The sequence below is a fragment of the Pleurodeles waltl genome, chromosome 12 (genome assembly GCF_031143425.1).
Source record: "Pleurodeles waltl isolate 20211129_DDA chromosome 12, aPleWal1.hap1.20221129, whole genome shotgun sequence".
Lineage (NCBI taxonomy): Eukaryota > Metazoa > Chordata > Amphibia > Caudata > Salamandridae > Pleurodeles > Pleurodeles waltl.
Genome location: NC_090451.1, coordinates 497813044 through 497836779, shown reverse-complemented (window position 1 = coordinate 497836779; position 23736 = coordinate 497813044). Strand labels below are relative to the sequence as shown.

General features: G+C 42.6%; 1 protein-coding gene across 3 annotated transcripts in view; it reads left to right on the top strand.

Annotated features, from left to right (window-relative positions):
• CPNE2 (copine 2) overlaps window positions 1-23736 on the top strand; it is a 703062-nt gene that overhangs the window by 405776 nt on the left and 273550 nt on the right. For all 3 annotated transcript variants that reach the window (XM_069217223.1, XM_069217224.1, XM_069217225.1), the window contains exon 4: window positions 11219-11293. In XM_069217223.1, the coding sequence (XP_069073324.1) occupies window positions 11219-11293 (75 nt within the window). The remainder of the gene's footprint in view (window positions 1-11218; window positions 11294-23736) is intronic.

Genomic DNA, 23736 nt, shown 5'->3' with positions numbered 1-23736 from the left:
ACATTATTAAAGTAAATGCTATATTTGGCAGATGATTTGCCGAACAAATTGTATAAGACAAAAAAGCAGACTGCAGCCTCCACCTCGCCAACATTTTTCTCTTTTTAAGGCCTGTAACCACAGATAAACCTAACAAATTTAAATTTTTTACCCGAACATGTTTCTGCTGAAAGCAAACTAAATCTCAGTGTGAAACTCTGCAAAAGCCCAGATCCATGCATGTCATATCGTACAATATGTAATCCCCATTATTTCCACACCCCTGAAGTTGCCAGGACATCAGCTATTGGTACTTCCTAGGAGGGGTGGGGGGGGGGGAGGGTAGAGAAAATACATGGTTTTTAGCATTCCACTTGAATAAGGGGCTGAGTATAGACACCCAAGAAGTACTGACCAGGGGGAAATTAGTAAGGCTGTACATTACTGGAAAAGCTGATGGAGGAATGAAGGTGGGATCCAGGTGCATGATTCAGAAAATGCAGCTGTGTTGGAGAGTGGGCTGAGAATGATATTTATACATTGCAGGAGTTGCAGATAAAGTGGATTGTTAATTGTGCTTCCCATTCGGTACATTTAATGTAATTCTGAAGTGTGTGGTCTCTGTGTAAAAGTGCCAGATTGTACATCAGAGATAGGTTGAAGTGGGTATTTATGTGGGCAGAAGTGTCAGGTTGTACAGAAAATGTGATGCAGTTGTGGGTGGGTCTGTCAATGGAGTTGTCTGGTGTAGATAAAATGAGACACAGAAAAGAATATTACTGACCTTCACTGGTTCTTCCTCAATTATGTATTGTTTAGATTTAAAACCTCCCCCTTTCACTTCAAATACCGTTCTGCCAGTCAGTATCATTGATGATTTAGGAACACTTCATATAAAACATGTGTAGCCCTTCTCTTTCATTAAACCCAATTATGTCCAAACTTCCTACTTCCCTGGGAGACGCCTGACAATGCCAAACACCTGGCGGGCGTCGGGTTTGTGTGATATGGCTTCTTCTGAAGCAGAGAATGAGTCACGGCCTGCTGAACAATCAGACTAGTTAACACATCCCTATGCATCCCGAGAGATGGGGGAGGAGGGCTCTACCTGGGAAGGTTTGGTGGGCAGACAACAATACATGTGTAATGGGCTGTATGCTTTTATGGGGTTGACTATTACTTGATATACCTTTTTAGCTATGACGAAGATATAATGGATCTGGATCTTCCACAGATGTTTCTGCTATATTAAACAAACTGGTAAGAAGCAGAGGAAAATGGGCGCAGTGTAATGAAAATCATACCAAACCTATAAATAGAAAAGGAAAGCAGCAGTGAGTGAGAATCATAGGTCACTTGCAATTCAGACTAGCAAATATTCAGTTCAAGCACCAAAGAATTTATGGAAGAATAGTGTCTATTGATTTTCCGAAAGGCCATGGGTTTGGGTGAGTGCAGCATGCATTTAGGGTGTCCTAAATTGTTTTTGCATTCCCTAGAAAGGACTGTCTTGAAGGTTCATCTTGCTTTTAATGAAATGTAGGCATTTCCAATTTAAGACCCTGATTTAGAAGTGAAGAGTAACTGAAAATCCTAAGATTTTTGGAAAAAAGTGTTAAATCTAGAGGAAACCTACCAGTACATTTTCCCTACCTATTGTGACAGCACGGTTGAGGAAATTTCACTGATAGGTTTGTCTCCAGATTTCACACTTGCTTGATACCTCACAGCATACTCCATTATCATCCTATTCTAATTACGATGAGGGAACTGTGTCATACAGTATACAAGTCAGGCATGAGGTCTTGTGGGTGTGCACAGCTCTTTATGTCTTGCTGGATAATTTGAAGTTTATTCAAGTTTAGTTTCCAGGGCAAGTGAGTGAAGTTCCCTGAGTATTGGGGTAACGTCATCATAATTGCAAGTGCTGATAGACTGACAGGCTTAGAGCCAGGTCACATTTAGATCAACCAAGTTGAACTGAATAATGTCCTAATTTCAATAATCTATGTAGCCATATGTTGAGCTTTTGTGGCTGATCAAAAGTTATTAAGGGAGAAAATGCACAGATTTTTTTATGAGGTGTTCTTGCAGCTTGCATATTCCATAATTTGTGGGACATGACTATTTATTTTTAGATGAGTGTACGGAATGCTTCATGAGGAAGATACATGACTTAGATCCTGATCTCTGATTTGGATGCAATTTGTGTTGTTAGGAGTAAGTATTCTTTTTTGTTGTAGTTGGTCAGAAGAATGTTCTGGCGCATCTACAATTGGTTGTTTAAGAGAAGGTTAGCTTCAGGAGCTGAAGTTCTTAAGTTTACATAGTACAGATGAATATTGGTAGATAGTGATACAAATGTTCTCCTCTAGGATTCCCAGCAGTTCCATGTAAAGCTGGAGAGTAATGGAGCTAGAACAGATAACAAGACAATGTTACTTTAAATTCTCCTGAGTTCTGGATTAGTGCACCCTATCCTGAGAAATTGGTCCAACCAGTATGATTCTTCTTTTTAAAGGCCATGCATGACTTTAAGGTATGTACAAGTGTTTCATAATCAATTGTACTAAAACCACAAAGAGACCCAGCATGAAAAAGTGAGAGATTCTGCTGTTCATTTTCTGAAAGGCTTCACTTTTAGGTTACATTGTGATTTCTAATTTACATCTAGTTGAAGGTTTGATTGAAAGAGGGTAACAATGTTCTCCTCTTGAATGCATTGGTGTTAATGGTGACACATTTCTCAGTGGCTTCCCCTTTAAAAGTGTTTCAGTTACAAGTTGGCTAACATGTCAAGGTTTGTTGTTTTGATGATGATTAGCGGGTTCACTCTGCCAATGTGGAGCAATCACTAAAGGATTTTTGTATTAAGAGTTTACTGCGTTATGCTAGGTATTGCTCAGGGGTTTGAAGGAGGACAAGGAAATAAAACCTGAATTTTCTGTTGTGTTTGATGCTTTTAATGATTTTCCCTTGTTTGTTTTTTGGGAACTGGGTGAGAATTCTGACTAGTCACTCCCAAATGAAGCAGGCAGGAAATTATGTCTTGGTTGTCTGGTGTGTCGAGCCTTGATCCTTGGAGAAGAAATGAATGACTTGGATGTATTTGCTAATGGTGGACTTGCATTTGCTGGTGGTGTTAATGAATTAACCAATTCATTAACTTAGTTTAGGTGTGTAATATTGGTCTTGAGATTATGAATGTGAGAATTAGTCAATTGCCTTGAATAAAACAGACCAAAGTTGATTTGTTCCAAAGAAGCCAACATTGTATTAAAATATTTTTAAAAAAAGAAAATATAAAACACGTTTTAATTCGGAGCTATTGTAAACAATATCTGATATATGGAGTCTGGTTGGTGCCCTTTCTATTGAAGAAGAGAAGCAAAGAGGTTTCACCTTATCCCTGGAAAATTTCCCTCTCTTATTCAACATTTATTTAGATGTCTATCTCAGGGCAACACACTCGAGGCAGATCATGAGAGGGGCAAAGGACTTTTATTGTGCTTTATGTGGATGCAAGAAATCCAAACTGCTCCATTTTCTTTGTCAAGGAGAGTATTAGACAATGGTGAATAGTGCTCTCTCTGGATCAGAAATGCTTTCTTGAATGTGTTCTGTCTAAGTTGTGGGGAAAACAAGTACTCACCTACTTAAATTCCTTAAATTATAATCACCGTTGAGCAGCCATAATTCGTTTTAAAAAAAAAAGAGAATTATTGCAAGGTGATTGCTCTAAAGAGGGATGAACCCAGAGATTTATAATAACATTATCACGCAGTTCATTGTAGGAGGGTGGTTGAATCTGCCAAACTAACTCAAATGCTGCTACTTTGCCACATTGAGGAACTAAACACATTAGCACTTTGGAGTAAATTAGGTTCCCCTCTTAGATCTGAGGGGCAAATGACTAATAACGTTTTTAATGCTTATATGTATTTACTTATTTAACTAGGAGCAAGATTACTGCAACTAAAACTACTATACTGTATCATGCTGTATAAAGACAATTCCATTTGTCTGCAGGTTTTTAATGTTGTTTTAGAGTCATAATAGATAATGACAAAGCAAAGGCGACAACTATACAAATAAGGGGAATGCTACATATTATCCATATTTACAGTTGGTCAAAAAATATGTTTGTGGTCAGAATTGGCAAGTGCATCAGAGCTTTTGGGAGAGTTATCAGTCAGCTGGACAGAGAGTCTAGGTAGGCAAGATGAGCGTTCGGATCAGGAGAGGGTTCCGAATGGGTTGATGATGAGAAATGAGATGGGGAACATACAATGCAGTATCCTGAGAGAGATAGAGAGGAGGGGCGGTGTGCACTGCCAGACGTGTAGAATAAGGAGGTTGTCCTGAGGTCTGTGTTTGACAGACACATAATGGTGATAGTATGTGATTGATAAATGTAATATGTGACAAAATGTAGGAGGCTGGCCTGGTTTGTAGTGAGTACCAAAGGTACTTACACCTTATACCAGGTCCAGTTATCCTTATTAGTGAAATGTAGTCAGTGTCTAGAACCCAGGCTGTCTAGAGGTAGCAGTAGGCAGAGCAGCTGAGGCTGAACTAGGACACATGCAAAGCTCTTGCAATACCACTGTAGTCGCACAGTACTTACACACATGAAAGACAATACTCAGTGTTACAAAAATAAAGGTACTTTATTTTATTCACACAATGCCAAAAATACGTTGTAGGCTATACTCCCTTAGGAGGTAAGTAAATCACACAATATATACACTAGTAACCAGAAACAGGTAAGTACACAGTAGGAAAATAGTGCAAATAGTGAAAAACTCCATAGGTTGCAATGAGCCGAGGGGGAACACAAACCATATACTAAAATAGTGGAATGCAAAGTCGGTTTCCCACCTAGGCAAGTGTAGTGTGTAGCGGGGTGCTGGGAGTGTAAGACAACACTGAAGGTAAGTAAAATACCCCACCCCAGAGCCCAGGAAAGCAGGAGTAAAACACAGCAAGTTTCCTCAAAACACACTATAAGTCATGATAGAATATAATGCAAGACCCAGACGTGACTGCAAGACACCAACAATGGATTCCTGGACATGAAGACCTGTGGAAGAAGGGGACTAAGTCCAAGAAACACTGACGAATCCAGGGAGAACAGGAGCCCCTGCTTACCTGGATGAAGGTGAAAAAGTTGAACCACCGGTGAAAAGACAAAATCAGTATTGCATCAAAGAAGACAGATGCAGGTTCCTGGTTGGTGCAGAAGATGTCCCATGCCGGACGGATAAATGCAGTCTGGTTTGCGTCACTGGATTCCACCAACAAGCCTTGGCACCTACTAAGCTTGCGGTTAGCAGCAAATGGCGCTGCCCGGGACCAGGAGGGACCTGGGGCCTCTACCCAGGAGGGGAAGACAGAAGGGGCTCTCAGCAACTCAGAGAGCCCTCATAAGACCAGACAGCATGCACAGGAGTCCCACAGCATGGGCACAAAGGAGAGGTGCAAATGGACGCCCAAGCAGCATGACACAAAGGATTTCCAAACCGCCGGAGAATCACTCAGGAAGCTGTGCCTTCCAGGATGGAGTGCTGGGGGCCTAAGCTGTGCTGTCCTCTAAAAACGTAGTGGAAGGTCGCACACAAGCCTTAACAACTGCAAGTCATGCGGTTCACGGGAGTACTGTCTTGCGTGGGGAGGCAAGCTCTTACCTCCACCAAAGTTTGACAGCTGGACAGTGGGACTGCTGAAGTCACTTTAGTCCACCACCCGTGTTGCTGGATCCATGCCTGTCGTCTGGAGAGGGGGTCCAAGCCACCGGTCGTCGCTGCAGAGAGGTGTCTGCTGAAGCAGGGAAGTGACTCCATCACTCCACAGGAGATTTATTCGGTTCTTCTGGTGCAGGCTGAAGACAGGCAGTCCTCTGAGGATGCACGACCTGGAAACTGTTACAGTTGCTGGCAGGAGCTGAAGTTACAAGGTTGCAGAAGTCATCTTTGCTTCTTTGTTGCAGTTTTGTATAGTTCCTGGAGCAGTCAGCGATTTATCCGTCGGTAGAAGATGAAGTAAAGGATGCAGAGGATTCCTGCTCGAGTCTTGCAATCCGAATCTGAAGAAACACCCAGAGGAGAGACCCTAAATAGCCCAGAGAGGAGGATTGGTCACCTAACCAGTAAGCACCTATCAGGAGGGGTCTCTGATGTCACCTGCTGGCACTGGCCACTATGATGCTTCCTGAGTTCCCTGACCATCCTGAAAACAAGATGGCAGAGCCCAGGGACACTCTGGAGGAGCTCTGAGCACCACCCCTGGGGTGGTGATGGACAGGAGAGTGGTCACTCCCCTTTCCTTTGTCCAGTTTCGCACCAGAGCAGGGACTGGGGGTCTCTGAACCGGTGTAGACTGGATTATGCAAGGAGGACACCATCTGTGCCCTTCAGAGCATTTACAGAGGCTCTTGGAGGATAACCCTCCCATGACTGTAACACCTATTTCCAAAGGGAGAGAGTGTAACACCCCTCTCCTAAAGGAAGTGCATTGTTCTCCCTTCCTGGGATTGAGCTGCTGAAGCCCCAGGAGGGCAGAAGCCTGTCTGTGAGGTGGCAGCAGCTGGGGCTGCAGTGAAAACCTCAGAAGACTGGTAAGGCACTACAGGGGGGCCATGGTGGAGCCCCCAGTGTGCATGGGATTGTGCCACCAATACTGGAATTAGTATTGGGGTACAATTCCCAGTTGTTAGACACCTTACATGACCATATTCAGAGCTACCATTGTGCAGCTCCATGTATCTATTGACCTATATGTAGTGCACACTTATAATGGTGTCCCCGCACTCGCAAAGTCCGGGAAAATGGGCCTGGACAACGTGAGGGCACCTCTGCTAGTGCAGTGGTGCCCTCACACACAGGTACTATGCACATAGCCTTCAGGGTCTGAAGGCTAGACATGTAGGTGACTTCTACGTAACCTGGTGCAGTGAAAATGGCTGTGAAATAGTGCTTACACTATTTCACTCAGGCTGCAATGGCAGTCCTAAAGAAGTGTTTGTATGAGCTCCTTATGGATGGCAAAAGAAATGCTGCATACCATAAGGATGTCCTGGAACCCCAATGCCCTGGGTACCTAGGTACCATATACTAGGGACTTATAAGGGGGGGGTCCAGTAAACCAGTTTGGAGTGGAATACTGGGTTACCAGTATGCAAGTACAAGTTTGGAATCGGAGAGAGCATAAGCACTGGAGTTCTGGTTAGCAGGACTCCAGTGACATAGGTAAGCATACTGACAAAAACATTGAAACAGACTGACAAGTAGCCCACAACCTATGAGCACTGGGGTCCTGACTAGCAGGATCCTAGTGACACAGTAAAAACACACTGACAGACAGGCCAAAATTGGGGCTACTTTCTCACACAAAGTTAAATCACCTGTCTTGTGGGGCTCAGGAATTATGAGGGAGTTCTTCAAGAGGGCTATCTCAGTTGCACAATAGTCATAGATTTAAGTGCCAAATTAAAGCCATCCCTTATGTAAGAAATCCTTTAGAATGTCCTCAATGTATCAATCAAGTCTTACTTATAGAGCGCGGCTAATCACCTCCGGGGGTAGCCAGGCACTGTGCTACAGGTATCAGTCAAAGAGCTAGATCTTGAGTCCCTTCCTGAAGTGATTCAGTGAGGGTTCAGTGTGGAGGTGTAGTGGGAAGGTGCTCTAGGCTTTGGCGGCGAGGTGGGAGATGGGGCTTCCTCTGGAGCGGCTGCAGCGGATGTGTGATGGCTGAGCAAGGGCAAGGTGTGTGGAGCGGAGGTTTCTAGTCAGTTGGTGAATGGTCAGGCAGTGGTTCATGAAGGCTGGTCCTCGGTTGTGGAGGGCTTTGTAGGCATGCGTAAGGAGCTTGAAATGGCATCTCTTCTGGACAGGGAGCTAGTGGAGGTCTTTTAGGTGCTGGGGGATGTGTGTTCTCTTGGAGAGGTTGAGGATCAGTCTGGCTGCTGCATTCTGTGTTGTCTGGAGTCTTTTTGCATGAGTTCGGTAGTGGTGCCAGTAAAGAGTGTTTTGCCGTAGTCAAGCAGGCTGGTGACGAGGGCCTGCATCACAGTTTTTCTTGTGCTGATGGGGAGCCATCTGAAGATTTTGCAGAAGTTGCAGATTGTGTGGAAGCAATCTAAGGAGACGTTGACCTGACATTTCATGGAGAGTTCACTGTCCAGGATGATGCTGAGGATGTGGGTGTGGTCTTTTGGCCTGGGGGTAGGTCCAAGCTATGCTGGCCATCAGGAGTGATTTCAAAGGGTGGTGTGTCTGCCGAAGATCAGAACTTCCATTTGATCTGTGTTGGGTTTCAGGCAGTTGTCTTTGATCCATACCGCGATGCTCCTCATGCAGTTGTGGAAGTTGGCCTTCGTCAATGTGAGGTCCGCTGAGAGTGAGAGAATGACCTGTGTGTTGTCTGCATAGGAGATGATGTTGATGTAGTGGGATCTGACAATGTCTGCAAATGGTGTGATGTAGATGGTGAAGAGGGTTGGGCTGAGGGATGAGCCTTGGGGTACTCTGCAGAAGGTGTGCTTGGGTTGCGAGGTAAAGGGAGGGAGGCAGACTCTCTGGTGTATTCCATGAGGAAAGATGCCATCCATCTGAGCACATCGTCAGTGATTCCAATCCAGCACAGTCGATTGATGAGTGTGTGTTGGAAGACAGTGCTGAAGGCTGCAGAGAGGTCCAGGAAGATGAGGGTGGGTGATCCTCCTCTGTCAAGTAGGGCTCGGATGTCATCTGTTGCAGCAATCAGGGCTCTCTAAGTGCTGTTATTGGTTCTGACGCCCGATTGGGATGGGTCTGGCAGTTTGTTTCTTTCCAGATGATTGGTGAGTTGGAGGTTGATGGCCTTCTCAAGGAGTTTGGCAGGGAATGGGAGGAGGGAGATGGGACAGTAGTTCGGAAGCCCGCTCAGGTCAGCCAAAGGTTTCTTCAGGAGGGGTCTCACTTCCGTGTGTTTCCATACATCGGGAAAGGTGGCTGTAGTTATGGAGGATTTGGGGATGGCGGTGAACTGGTGGCTGATCTATTTGCTTCCGAGGTTGAAGAGTTGATGGGGCATGGATCGGTGGGTGCTCCTGAGTGGATGGACTTCATCAGGGTGGGTTTTGTTGGTGTGCTTAGTTATTCCCACGCGGTGAGTGGGTGGTTGTTAGTTGTGTTTGATGGGTTGCTAAAGAGGTCAGAGGGTTGTGGATCGAAGTTTCTGTAAATGGTTGATATCTTGTTCTGTAAGTGGTCGGCAAGGGCTTCGCAGACGGGCAGGTGAATTCTGTGAAGATGGTGAAAACTACCTTGGTTTGGTTGGAGCTGGTCTTGATCTGGTCTGTCATGGCTCCTTTTTTGTGGCTTTGAGCTGGCAGTGGTAATAATTGAGGGCTGATGTATAGGCAGCTCATTCGGTGTTGTTTCTGCTGGTTTGCCAACTTCTTTCCAGTTGTTTACACTTGAATTTTGATGCGCTGAGATCTGGCCTGTACCAGCTGGCTTGTTTGGTGGGTTTGAGCGTTTTAGCTGGTTTGGTGGGGAAGACTTGGTTGGCCGCACTGGTGATCCAGGCGTTAACATTCTCTAGTTTCTGGTCCTGGTTGGTGGTTATGTTGGGCTGAGTAGTGCTGAGGGCATCAGACCATTGCTGCTGAGTTACTTTGGTCCAGTTGCGGTAGGGAGAGCTGTGTTAGTTGGGGGTGGTGCACGGTGGACCAGTGAGGGTGAAGTGTACAATGGAGTGGTCCGTCCATCTGAGTTCCGAGGTGTGGCTTTATCTGATTCTATTGCTGGACATTAAGATGGGGTCTAGCATGTCTCCTGCTTTGTGTGTGGGGTCGGTGACTATCTGCTTGAGGACAACATTGTCTAGTCTTTCCGGGAGATCAGTGGTGTGGGTATCAGTTGAGTCATCCAGGTGGAAGTTGGGGACTCCCAGAAAGATGTAGGGTTTGGATTCTATGGTGAGTGGGATGTTGAATTTGGGAATGGGGTCGCTGAGGCCAGTTTGTGATCCTGGTGGTCTGTCTGCGAGGGTGCCTTTTGTGGTTTCGGCATATGTGTGAAGCTGGAAATTCATGTGTTACATAATTGGTATGGTGTCGTCATTAGTGATGGTGCAGATTGGTCTTGCCTTGTGTTTTGAATATGGAATGCTTGTCATTCTTTGAAGTGACTTAGGCCAGTGGTTCTTAACCTGTGGTCAGAGAACCCCTAGTGGTCTGCTACGCCTACTCAGGGGGTCAGCAACTGTTTTACAAAATGAAATAATATTACATTAAAATTAATAAAGTACATACAAATGAGGATGCAAAGTTTAACTTTTGAAAATATTTTCCATATTTGACTGCAAATTTTACAAAGTATTTCAATAGTTGAGTATATGTTTGGTGTATACTTGCTTTTGTATTTTTGTGAATTTTTTTGAGGTTCAACTCATAGAAATTGCTTAGGCCGGGGGTCCTCAACTTCGAATAATGATCCAGTGGGGGGCTTCACTTAAGTCAAAAGGTTAAGAACCGCTGGCCTACATGGTGTGTAGCACTATATAAAACATGAAAATACATAAATAAATAACTCAATAGCTCCTTACATGACCTTTAGTAAGAAGCCATCCAGGGTTGCCTTGCCTTAGAACCAGGGTTGGCTTTTTTCCAGATGTTGTATCATGAAGTGAATCTTACGTTATTTTAGACACTATACTACATGTGTTCCTTATAAAAGGACTGTGAACCTTAATGGGAGTGATAACACTTTACTGAATGCAGGAAATGTGCAGTAGCAAGACAAACACACGACCTGTGAAATAATCTGCATTATAGCAGTACACGATTTCTGCAGTGGCTGGACACATTCACACCATTTCAATCAAAGGCACTGCTACAAGTGAAGAGGATTTTGCTGCATGAGAAGATTGTGTTTTGCAGCTATGTTCGTGTAACAAGCAAGCACAGTTTGGGATTGAACCTATGTGCTCCGTCGCCTGCATTTTGGTTTTCATTAAATCGCTTAATTGTTGGCATGGTTGGAAGCAACTGAAAACATAAATGTTAATCTGAAATGTTCAATCGCTAGCCAGCGACTACTACTAATACACAATTCTAATTCGTGGTACATTTTTGTTGTCAAAAAAGACAGTAAGACGTATTAATTTTCAACAGTTATTTTGGCAAGAGGTGAGGTGTTTACATTTTTTCAGATGCTGTTAAGAAAGAAATCTGTTTTTTGTTATTTACCAGATTGTTTCAAGCAAGAAGATAGCGCGACCCCTTATTTTAGGAAATGGCAAGCCAGCAGGAAAGGGAACAATTCAGGTAAGGCGATTCTTTTCCTTTTCTATTTTTTTTTTTTTTTTTTACAAAATATGTCACTTTTCAGCGTTAATTGAGCATCAAACTGAGATAAATGGCTGATTAGGCTGCCGATTATCAGCATTTTGTTTGTAGTTAAAGGACAGAGAACTAACATAGCAACAGGTTACTTAGCAACAGTAACCCTGTCTCAACGCAGACCCCTCCTCTACAAAAACATATTGTCAGAACATTCAGGCGCATGTAAAAGGCTTTTAGTTAAAGTACAATTTACTGCCATAAAAATGCTGAATGTCATTCATAAGAGCTTCCCAGGAGATGACAGAAGAAACCTGGAGGGTGCTGGGAAGGCGAAGGAGCAGTGTTGTAATGTGCGTGCATATGTGAGTTAGTGTATCCATGTGTTTGAGCGTGTGTTTATTTTTGTGTGTATGTGTGTTTCCTCACACACTTGTGTGAATACCATATATGAGCATTTGTTAAGCCTGCATTGACAGAAATACATAATTGTGCTACAACGAATAGACTTATGGCTTGATTACCACCTTGGCGGAGGAGATTACTCAGTCACAATTGTGACGGATATCACGCTCGCCGTATTACAAGTTCCATTATATCCTATGGGACTTGTAATATGGTGGACGGGATATCCGTCACGTTTGTGACGGAGTAATCCCCTCCTCCAAAATCGTAATCGGGCCCAATGTCTACAATTAGTCATACTATGTTATAAAAGGTGCTTTTTGACAGATGTTCTTGGTTAAGGACCCACCAATGAATGCTTCCAATGCAAGAGCGCCTAGCGGTAGAAATAACTTAAGAGGTGATGAACTCAGGAAGAAGATGATCGTGGAGGTAGTGAAGCAATCAGTCTTGCTGTGAAAAAAACTCCAATAGATAGAGACAGTTGTGAACCAGGCAGTCTCCTAAATTTGTTATGCTTTGCTGTTCGTAGCAGTAAAGCTGCCTATCTGCAACTGAGAGTCTCATCTTGAGAGGGCATAGACTAGCAACGCTATGAGATTTTTGATTTAAAGGACTTCTTCCAAAAACGTGTGAATATAGTCCTCTGGCGTGATTAAGTCTACCAGAAATGAAAACACTGGCTAAAGTATTTTGGTGAGCTGTGAGTGGAAAGGGAAACGATTTTCGAGAAGATAAATTTGATGAAAGCAAGACGAAGTAGAGTTATTTTGGGCAATCAGAGTAAACAAGTCATTAAATTTGAGTTCTGATGTGTACCCATGCAAGTGTGTGTCCAAGGCTGGCTAGTCTTCCGTCTGGGGCTAACCTGACCAAAAATTTCTGAGACTGCAGACACTACAATCTTTAGGCAAACAAAATGGATCCTGCGCAATAAAACAATCACCTTTTAATATTCTGTGCATATAGAACAAGGGTTTCCATTCCAATCTAGTGCCAAGCTTCAGCTGTATGTAAGAATGTCATAGAAGCAATCATATATCACCTACTGTAAATAAATTAAACACAATTTATGGAAATAAGGTAGCTATTTCTCCTTACTCTCTTGGCTTACACCTTGAAACTTGGGCCTCAATCTTTCATACGCCTAAAAAAAGGAAGACCCACCGGCCTCATGCTTAGACTCCTGTTTTAACAGAAATTGGAAAGAAGTGAGAAGGAGTGGGAAAGGGAAACAATGAGAAAGTAAATATCGACAGAGTGTACGCCTACCATTCAAGAGGGTCCCAATTGTTTTATCTTTGAAGGCCTGGTGCTTTAGGAGGACTCAAAATTGCTTTCACTTCTGGCTTCCACAGCATATAGAAAGGAAAGAAAAAGGGAGCGAGAGATGGGGAAGGGAAATATGAGAGAGTAGAAACATGCAGGGTATATTGGGACCAACTGGGCTGTGCCTCAAGCTATTAAAAAGAAGAAAATTCTTGCCAATGCTAAAACTCTTAAGGCCTTATTTACAAGCCCCTAGCACCACACTGCGCCACCGAAGTGTCATTTTTTTGCCAGTCCGGTGGCGCAGTGTGCCGGCCCATATTTACAAGTCCATGCAAAGCCATCTTGTGTAGCTTTTCATGGCCTTGTAAATCTGGCCCCTTCCATGCATAACTCTGCTGAAGGGGCATTAGATGGGTATTGTTGTGGGTGTATCTGGGTGGAGTGTGTGGAATCTGACGCAATCTGTAGCACACATAGAAAACGAAAAATACCATTAATGATGGTTTATGTGCATGAAGGTGTTCCTTTCTGCACATAAACATTCATACCTGCAACGCGGATACCCTTGCACCATGGCACAACGGTGCCTGCATTGGCGCTAGGCAGCAGTTTGCGCTCCAGCGCAGAGGAAAGTACAAGGATGCTAAGTATTTCTGTAAATATGATGCATCACTGCCCTTTCAAAATGTCGCAGCGCAGTGCTGCAAGCTGTGCAGTGCCACCTCTGTAAATGAGCCTCCTGGTTTCTACAGCAGTTTGAAACAATCAGTGCTCTACAGCACACCATTTCAGTGCAGTACCCAATTACAAGTATCCTGTGGAAAAGTATAATTAGGTACATGAAAGAAAGTGAGAGAGAGAGGGACAGAAAGAGACAGATAAGGAGGACAAAAGAGTATGGAAACATACAATCTACATAGGCACAGGGTAGCTTATGGGTAACTGGCCTGCCTTTGTACAGATTTGACGAACAGCCTCCACCCAAGCAGAGCTGCCATGGTACCAGCCATAGCACAATGGTAACCCTAAAACAATTTTGTTCAGAGGCCCCCTGAGCAAAATATTTTGAAGTCTGCCCCCCACCCTTTCATTTACTGTAAGGTAAGGAATTGGGACGCCTGGTCGTGGCAGAGTTGGAGAAAAAGGGGTTTATGGGATCATTTCACGGGTACCTTTCCCTTTGTACATAAACCAATACAAACTTGACCCCCTCATCCAGCCCCTCCCTCCTCTGAATCATCTCTCTGAGATCCGAAGCTTCACTGGTGTAGCAAGGGTGACCCAGACCCTAATGCTGTCAAAGGGGGAGAATAGCCCCACTCAACGTTTGAATAGTAAAACAGAATACATCGGTGCACAGCGGACCTCTCAGAGCCTCTCAGCCTCTCTCTGAGGCCCAAACAATTTTTACATTTTTGTCACTTCCCCCACCCCTTGGACCAATGCCTTGAGGCCTTAAGGAACACTGATCCAGCAATGGTGCCTTGGGCCTAGTGTTAGCAAGGAAAAAGTGCCCATATTTGTCTTTTGTGTAGTAAAGGAGACGAAAATGGGGTGCTTTGGGCCCCTCTTATGCCTGAAACTTGGTGTCACTGAACCTAAAGAACAAATGATAGCTGGAGCCCTCGATGTCTCATCCGCCTTAAAAAAAAATACATTAAGAAAACAACCCAAGTGTCACACCCTCCTCTTCCCCAGTTCTCTGAGGCTCACACACGCTGTCTCCCCTTCCTCTTCAACCTTCACTGATCCTTTGAAGAAAGCAATGGGACATTTCTCCAAGACTTAGGAGTACGGACCTTCTGCTTCTGAATGAAAGCCAACCAGCTTCTCCAACCTCTGCTCACTCCCTTTCAACTGCCCTTAACATATGTAAGTGAAGACAGTCAAAAGGCAGTGCTGGCTTTAGAGCTGTGTGACTGCTGCAGCAATACCTGGCAACAGCTCTGGACACTGAGCTGTATATCTTATGGGGTTAAACGCACCTGATGCCGCAATCTTCAGGGAATAATAAAACTGTCAATATACTCTGGTGGTTACTTAACCTGCTGGTGAGGCCTGAGTTTTGTCTAGTGACAGTTTTGTCTCATCATAAAATAGTACAGGAGGTTAATGTGCCTGCTGCACAGCACGCGTAACATGCAGATCACAGAATTGTATTTTAGATATTTGCAATTCGTAAGTTACATCCTTTTGATATAGCAAAGTGAGCTATGAACTAGCATTAAGGAGCTGCATGCAAAGTTCAAGACATAGGTTTGGAACCTCATGTTTTTCCACAGTCTTTCATTATCCTAAGGTTGCTAAAAGGGTTTTGTGCGTAGAATAATTCTTAAAGCCAACCCCAACCACTGCGTTACATTTTAAATCCTGAGTGTGTGTTTCTCCAGTTCAAGCACTGCCTATCAGTATGGGTGACATGTGACTCCTACACTTTGTAGTCCTCATTATCTTATGTACCATTTTCTATACAGTGAGTTACACCCTTGTATAATTAATTTTCTCTATATAATGTTGGCGTGATATAAAGTGCTCTGACACCCTACATTGGTATGAGTAGCACTATAAAAGACATTAAATACATGAGAGAGTAGAGCTATGGAGAGGGGTATGGGGCCACGTTTGAGGGCGGTAGTGAGTCGATTGGAGAAGGGGGGCATTGGGGACACCAACAAAGATTGTTGCACCGGGCACAGCCCCTGCTAAAACTGTCCCTATCTAGAAGTGCATAGAAGTAGCAAAGCGCACATCCAAGCCATCTTTATTTACGAGCATCAGCGGACTGCCCATTCGATGGACCTTGGTCCACTAAATTATGCAACAGAGGACGACCAAATTATGTGCCAGAGTTGGATAAATTATGTGGAAGGAAAAGGCAAACTATACAGCAGTTTGTGATACTATTAGCTAATTGTTTGTCATTATCACACATGCTGGTACTGGGTGAGAGTTCTACCGCATTAGTGCCACTATACCACCTAATTACAGGAATAAGCAACTGAAAGGTGACCAGTCAACCCTTGCAAATAGCCTTCCACTGTGCTGCAATACATTTTGCTTATTTGTAACTTTTGATCTGTTTGAGCTAGAAACAATGTATTCTGTGCTAAAAAATCTCCAAACGTTGCAGTACATGATGGATTATTTGACAAACACTGCAAATCTATATTATGCCAAAAACACATAATTTCAATGGTCCTGCCTAAAGTTATAGTGCTTGATGTGTAAAATTGTACCTATAGAGTACCCATAGAAGAACGGTCTTGACATTTTATTAGAATCTTTTATTACTTTTATGAATGATCTTAACTTAAAAGTTAATCACTTGATATCCTATTTTATGATTAGCTGCCCTAAAAACACCAGGTACAAAAACTATGTGATAGACGGGACCACAGTTGCTAACATTAAAAACTTTATTTAGGTGTCTCTGTTGATTCTAATTTAAAGTCAGGGAACCTATTAAATCAAAGAGCACAGAATTTTTCAAGGGCTACAGAAGCAATATTTTGGTTTGCATAAAATCTTGGCCATAAGCCGATCAAAGAAATGATCCAGCTTTACAAAAGCAATTGTCTTTCGGTGAGTTCCTGTTTTAAGCCTGGGAACCTGCAAACTCTAGAAAATAGATTCTTACTTAGGTTGCCGTCTGTCTCCAAGATGAACTGCGAGTTACGTCATGGACTCAGAATTAGGCATCCCTTATATTGAGGAAACCGTCAGAATAGCACCTTTACTTCTTTGACTAAAGATTTGGTACACTCCTGAGGCCAATTTTTCACATTTGATGCTCAAGGACTGTATTACCTTAGATGACATGGACAAGATTCCCTAGTCATCTTATGTCAAGCCAGAATTTTCATAATTGGGGATCTCAAATATTTTGCTATTCCCTTTACATAATTGATGAAAATTCCAAAACCTACATTAAAAACCTGTTTTTAAACACAGACATAAACTTTGGATCACCTTTAATAAATGGATACTGTTATGATAAATTCTCTGATTTCGACAACTGCAGGGCTGGAGCCATACCTAGCTGGGATGTCTAATACAGAACACAGATTTTATCTTAGCCATCTCAGATAATGCACAGTGCACTTTTTACTAGCTTTCCCCCAGCAATTAACCTGGTTTTCTATCTTACCTACTTGTCCTTGCGACAATATGTCACCTCAGTCCACAGTACATTTTATGCTTTTTTTGTAGGCTGTACAGCTTACACACAAGACAATTTTTGCACCCAATTCTGCGTTCAGGAAACACTACTTCCTACAGATTAGGTTTGTGGTTTCCTCAGCGTTTAGAGTCATATTCTATTTGCTGTGCAGTCAGTTGCGGCTGCCGCATAACTCAAGGGGAGGGGTAGGGGACAAGACGAGGTGAAAATACATTTCAAAAAGTCAAATGCACTTAGCGCAATGCCTCCGTCCCTGCAGCCTCATTCATCGCTACTGCTGGGACACCAGCACATTCTCCCCATGCAATCCTGGCGCTATTTTGATGCTTTACCTAGCAGAAAAGCAGTGCTGGGATTGGTCTGAGTGGTTCAAATTGCCGCTCAGACATAGCCCTGGGGTCCGTGCAGTTTCTCCAGCGCGGCTGTTGAAACACAGCCGGGCTGAAGAAACCTAAGTGCGCATGTGTGTTTGGCCAGCCTGAGACGGCCGGGCAAACACACATGTGCACTTAGTGCACTCTCTCCTCCTCCCCCTTCCACCTCTCGTGGCCCAGCCCCGCCCCTCCCTGCTGGCTGAGCCCACAGCAGAAAAATAAAACAGCTATTGTTTTTTTTTTCCTGCTGCTGGCTCAGCCAGCAGGGCGACGCTCCTTCGCCATAGTGAAGGAGTTGCTCCTGTGTGCAGTGATTAGTTTTATACGGTAGGCATTAACAACTAGGAACAATTATGCTTCCCGGGGTTAAACAAAGTACTGCTGTAAATGAGGTCTTTTGGTATTTGTACTATATGGATTACTATGATGATGTTTTTCCTTTGACTTTTTATTGTTTTTAAATTGCATGTATTAACGTATCAATCCTTTTTCAAAGATGATTTTTTTTTACTATGATGTAGGCGTGCAAATTAATTATATAACGTTTTATTACAGTTTTGTAAATTGATGATGTGCACTTCGATGGCAATAGCCTAATAGAGAATTAAACGGGAATTTGAGTACCCATTGGAATTTAAATCTGTGAACTATAAATTATACCTTAGTGCTTGCAATCGGGTAATCGGAACCCTGGTGGCGATCTGTTAGGCAAGGTTTATTAGTTTTAATCAAAGACTCTTGAATTTTGTAGAGGAAAACAGACTAAAGTGAATGTTTTTGCTTAGAAGCCTCTTATAGGCCTATTAACTAAGTTGTTTAAGCTCAAAGTTACACCTAGTAAAAGTCGTTATGAACAGATAAGTGTATTATGCATGACGGAGAGCTGAGAAGATGTGTAATGTAGGCACATCTGTGAGACTTATGATGGAATAGTGAGACACATTTCACACAAGTTAGACACACACACACACACACATATAAGTGTAGAATTCAGTTTTGAAAAATGAGAGCTGTCTTGGATGGAGGCAGGGGAATAAAATGCTAATTTGTTTAGTGACCACAAATTGGTAACATATTGAATTAAGTACTGGCAAAGATGTAGGAATGCGCCTCACTTCTCCAAACTACTGTGAGCATCTTGTTTATTTCCAATGAATCTGCAGCATGTGGTGCAGAGAAAGTGAACCAGTACTTACAGAATTTGTGTAGGAAGGAGTGATAATTAGTCAACTTGATTACCTTTTTAAAAAGTACTATATAAAATATAAATTAAATTCCTTAAACTCCCAGACTATATTGAAAGACATGCACGTTACGTACAGTACTGTATGCCTTTGTAAGGTTACAGAACAAGAAGGATCCCATATAGACGAAGAGCAAAACTGTTCTTGTGAGCAAATCAGGATTTGTGTTTGATAGTGTCCCAAAGTAACACAAAGTTATACTATGCACTGCTTTGTGTTACGTTGCATCAGGGGCGCATCCCATGAGTGGTATATAGGCATTCCCATGCAACTACCAATGGGTTTTGACACAAATCCCTATCTACAAATATTTGTAGAAAAGGATTGACATTAAAATCTTTTACCCTTTCAAGGTAGTCACTATGAGGAAAAATGTTTTTATTTCTCCTAGTTTTTTCTACATTGTATACAATATACATGCAAAGCAGGAAAAGTGTTAAAGGATACCTTTGGTCCCTTCCAGTACAAAAACTATTTGTTTTAGAAAGTACAGTCCGCTTTTACTAAGGCGCCAGAGTGTTTGCGTTGGCTCGTGTCAACCTACAGTGCGCCAGCGCAGGTAGAGAGGAAAACAGTGCCACATGTTAGAAGATACGGCACTGTTCTACTTTCTCCCTTTCACTTAGTGCAGCAACATTCATTCAGGGCTGGACTGGTCGTAGCGGGCATCGGACATTTCTCCGGGAGGCTGGTATGGTGGCGACCGGTTTTGCAGCTGTGGGTCTGGTTTTCTTACTGGGGGCCGGTTTTGCAGCGGTGCTGCAATGTAGGCCGCCAGTAACAAAAGCAGCAGTGCTTCACACTTGCACCCCAATCTCCCCCCAGCCTGGTCCAACAAAATTGCCAGGGCTGCTTTGAGTTCCCAGCCCGGCCCTGCTTTAGTTAATGTACTGCACTGCGTGAATGTTTCATAATTCTGGGCCCCTAGGTTTACGCTGAAGGAAACCAGCAAAGCAGTAAGCAGAGGCCTTTGTTTCATTCACCACATCTCTCACTCATACCTGTACTTTCTAGTGCTTTGTTTCTTCCTGTCTTTGTATCATACTGTCTTGCTTTTTTCGACTTTTTTAAATCTCTGTTGCTTCATTTATGTCTCTCTTAGATTATCTATCTATCTATCTATCTATCTATCTATCTATCTATCTATCTATCTATCTATCTATCTATCTATCTATCTATCTATCTATCTATCTATCTATCTGACTATCTATCCATGTTACTGTAAAAATGATAGCACCTCCTTTTCTTTGCGTGAACTCTTCACCTGTCTGAACACCTGCTTCACTTATGGTTCTTGCCTCTGTGCGAGGTTGCAGTGGTGTTGTGCGACCCCCAGTGGCTCTTTTGGAGAAAGCTCAGCAGTCCCTATCTGTTCCGTTTTAACATCGCGGGCTTTATTTTATCTCGTTTCTAATTGAATCTTGATAATAGCAACATTTCTATGTCCTTCAATATCCGCATGCTGGTGATGAACCATTCAGTCCACAATTGGTGTGATGCTGTAGTCACAGAATACTCTTGCCACAAGTTTTAGGAGGGTGGTGTGCAGATATATGTGGCTTAACTTGAGTGCAAAACACAGGGCGATATGCAGATGTTGTGATTGTGTTTATATAGCGTTTACTACCCCTGACGAGGCGATGAAGATAACTTGACTACAAACACAATCACTCATGCTCACTGTCCTGAACTTTCTGAAAGGTTGGTTACTTTTTGTGACTGTTATACAGCTGTGTGCTACACACCCCAAGCTAGTTCCGTTGTCTTAGTTTTGTGCAGCTGTATGAAAATTCATTGCAGATATTTTACACCAGGAGTTTCTTTTACAAGAGGAAGCATAACTTTCACATTTAACTGCAGAGCCACTAGAGGTTGTAGCAACACCGTGATCAGAGCTAAAATGATTTCGACTTTAAGTAGAATCCTTTCCTGCGCTGGACTTGGTCTGGTGCTAGGCACTCTTCTCGGGCTCGCAGTTGCGTTTACTTCCAACTCAGTCCAGTCACAAATCTTCATTGAGCATCAAGAGCACCGCCCTACAGAAGATGTTTACCATTTCAGAAAGGGAGGTCTTTAGCCTTGTTTGAAAGCACTACAAAAAGTGAGATTGCGTCTGTGGTACAAAGAAACAATTAACAAACCCATAGACGCTGCCTCATGTGTTTTCTCAGAGAAGAGCCTTAATTCGTTTTCAATGTACCAGCAGAAGTGATGGAGAGAGGAAAAAAGAATAAGCAATCCTTGGAACTTGGTACCAGTACAATGGTGGCCAATGCCACATTTTTAGACTAGATAGCATATGGTTATTTGTTACATGTGAAACCCACCCCACCCAAGCACCAGAAGTCTGCATTCTCAGGATGTGCCCAGTTATCGTTTTTTGCCCCTGTGAATGGGTTATTACAATAGGCTAAATCAGTTCAAATAATTGTCCTAGCAACTGTAGACATATCATGTTCTTATAGGAATTGATTAGCAATGAATGAAGAATTTGGTTGAAAACTGACAGCTGCCGTAGATTGGTAGAAGTTGGATTCAAAATCATTTTGAATTTGAACGTGTTTATGACAGAAATCTTTCATAACCAACTACTCATGCATTTGTGAGATTGATAAAAAAAGATTCCACTGAGATCAAACAAATGTTATTAAAATGAAATTCATGTCCCAATAACTGATGGATGATTAGAAATGTGGAAATCATCTTGGAACACATGATTACACCAAATTGGAGTCTCTGGTATATAAAGTGTATTTTAGGACCTCCTGATGTTGAGCCAGCAACTGCACAGTGATCTTGTTATATAGCTATGTTAGCCATGGTTTTATACACGTTATTTTAGCTAACTAGGCCTGCACTGTGCACTTTAGCCCAGTTATATTTTATTTAACAAGCCACATTTGCGGTGTTTGATTTATTTTCCTCTATCTAGTTGTTCTTTGCCTAGGACAGCACTACGTTCTTAGCAACACATTTATTTCACTCTGTGCTTTCCACAAGGCTGCAGGAAGATAGGATTGCCAGCAAACGTGGTACACTTTGTCTCCAATATTCATAGAAACATAAACACACTTACCTGGGGATCTTTCTTAGAATATCAGCTGTTTTATTATAAAAACACATCTTTGTCCTACACATGTTAGAGGGAGATGACCATGACTGCATGGTGACCACTGATTGCTTTGCCTCAGCTGTTGGCTTAGACTGCTGAATCCCTGGTCCATATGAGAACGTTGTCTTCTTAGACTACAGGCCTCCTTGTTCAGGTATGAAGGATGATGTCTTTCCAGGGGGGAAACCTGACTGGTGAATTAAAACTTAACACGCTGTGCTCCAAGAAAGCATAGGTAGGAGATAGATATAGCTATATCTATATAACCCTTAGTGACAGTTTGGTAGGACTATTTTTGTGTTTTACTCTCCTTGTCACAATTTTGCTTGTATTGTGCTTTTTTGTCCTAGTTATTGCAATACATGCCCTAGTATCCAAGATGCAGTTACTTCAATAAAATCTTATTGAACTATAATCTGCCTCTGTTGACTTTGCATGTTTGAGACTAATGTAACTGAGAGAAAAGGATGAGATCTGATTGACCATGATTTCCCTGAGGAGTCATGTATGTCATGCCCCCGGTTGCCATAACCATTCCTGCTCTAGGGTAGAGATGAGGTACTGCTAGTTAGCCGGAAAACCCGGATAAGGCCGACTGGTGTCATATGGTGTGGGATTAGACTTAGTTCCCCACAATTCAGGTAATTCTGCCACCCAAATCCAGTAGCCTCATTAGGACCTACGCGACAATCTAATTATTTTTAAGCAGATATTCTTAAAGACTTGTCTAAGTAACATTTTTAGTCAAGAATCTTGTACTTGGTAATGTGCACTTTTTCAGTTTGGAAAATCTTCCTAAAATTGTGTCTGGCAAAGTGGAATGGACATTTGCAGATTTTGAAGTCTGGAAAGACTGAGTCACATGTTCACATTACTTTTCATCATTTGCTGTGCAAACAATGGGTGCCTTTATTGTTATTATTTTTTTAAAACACACATCTAAAACATTCAAATTATTTAGCAGAATGCACCAATAAAACAGATGTTTTTGACACAACTACCAGGTGACAATGATTAATTAGTAACCCCCAGCCCCATAAATCACCTCCCTAAATGTAGGACAATACCCTAGAGCATATGACAATAGACTTGTCTGGATTTACAAAAAATCACAGAAAGTTTTTGTCTTGTATTCTAGTTTTGAGTTTCTTGATCTTCATAAATAGTAAGGTATAGCACGTGGCATACATTTTTTTAGGGTAGGGCCTTGATGGAGGGGGAACCACTTGTAGTGACCAGGGGCATCACTCCCTAATTCCTCCTAGTAGAGAATGGCTGCTTTTTTAAATCATACCACATATTTTTCGAGAGTGAAACAGCATGGAGAGATTGTCTCGGCTTACGCTGCCAAAAGCCTTTGAGTCATTAATTTCATATCTCTTTGTTTCACTCCTTATGAGTGCCATTGTGTTTCGATATTGGGTATTATGAGATATACCTTGAGGGTGCTCTCCGCAATTACTGTAATTCTGCATCTCATTCACCTCATAAATATTTATGTTCCCATTGAGTTTAACCCAAAGATTTTGCATACTTGGAGCAGGCACAGTCACCCTGTGAAACAAACCAGATCTGTGGTAACCATGTGGGTGGTTCTGAACAGGCTGATAACCCCTGCTACCAACCCCGTGAGAATTACAAAGGCACTCACAATGAGGCTCTTGATGATATAATCTACTGCAGCAAGAACATTAGGACCACGCTTTGTTCATAAAACAGTAACTTCAGTGTTGTTTAGAACGTATCTTCCTAGAATAAAACCATACTGAACTCAAGGTATGACAGCTGGAAGAAACAATGTAATCTACTCACTAATATTTTAGAGAATGTTTTTGAGACAG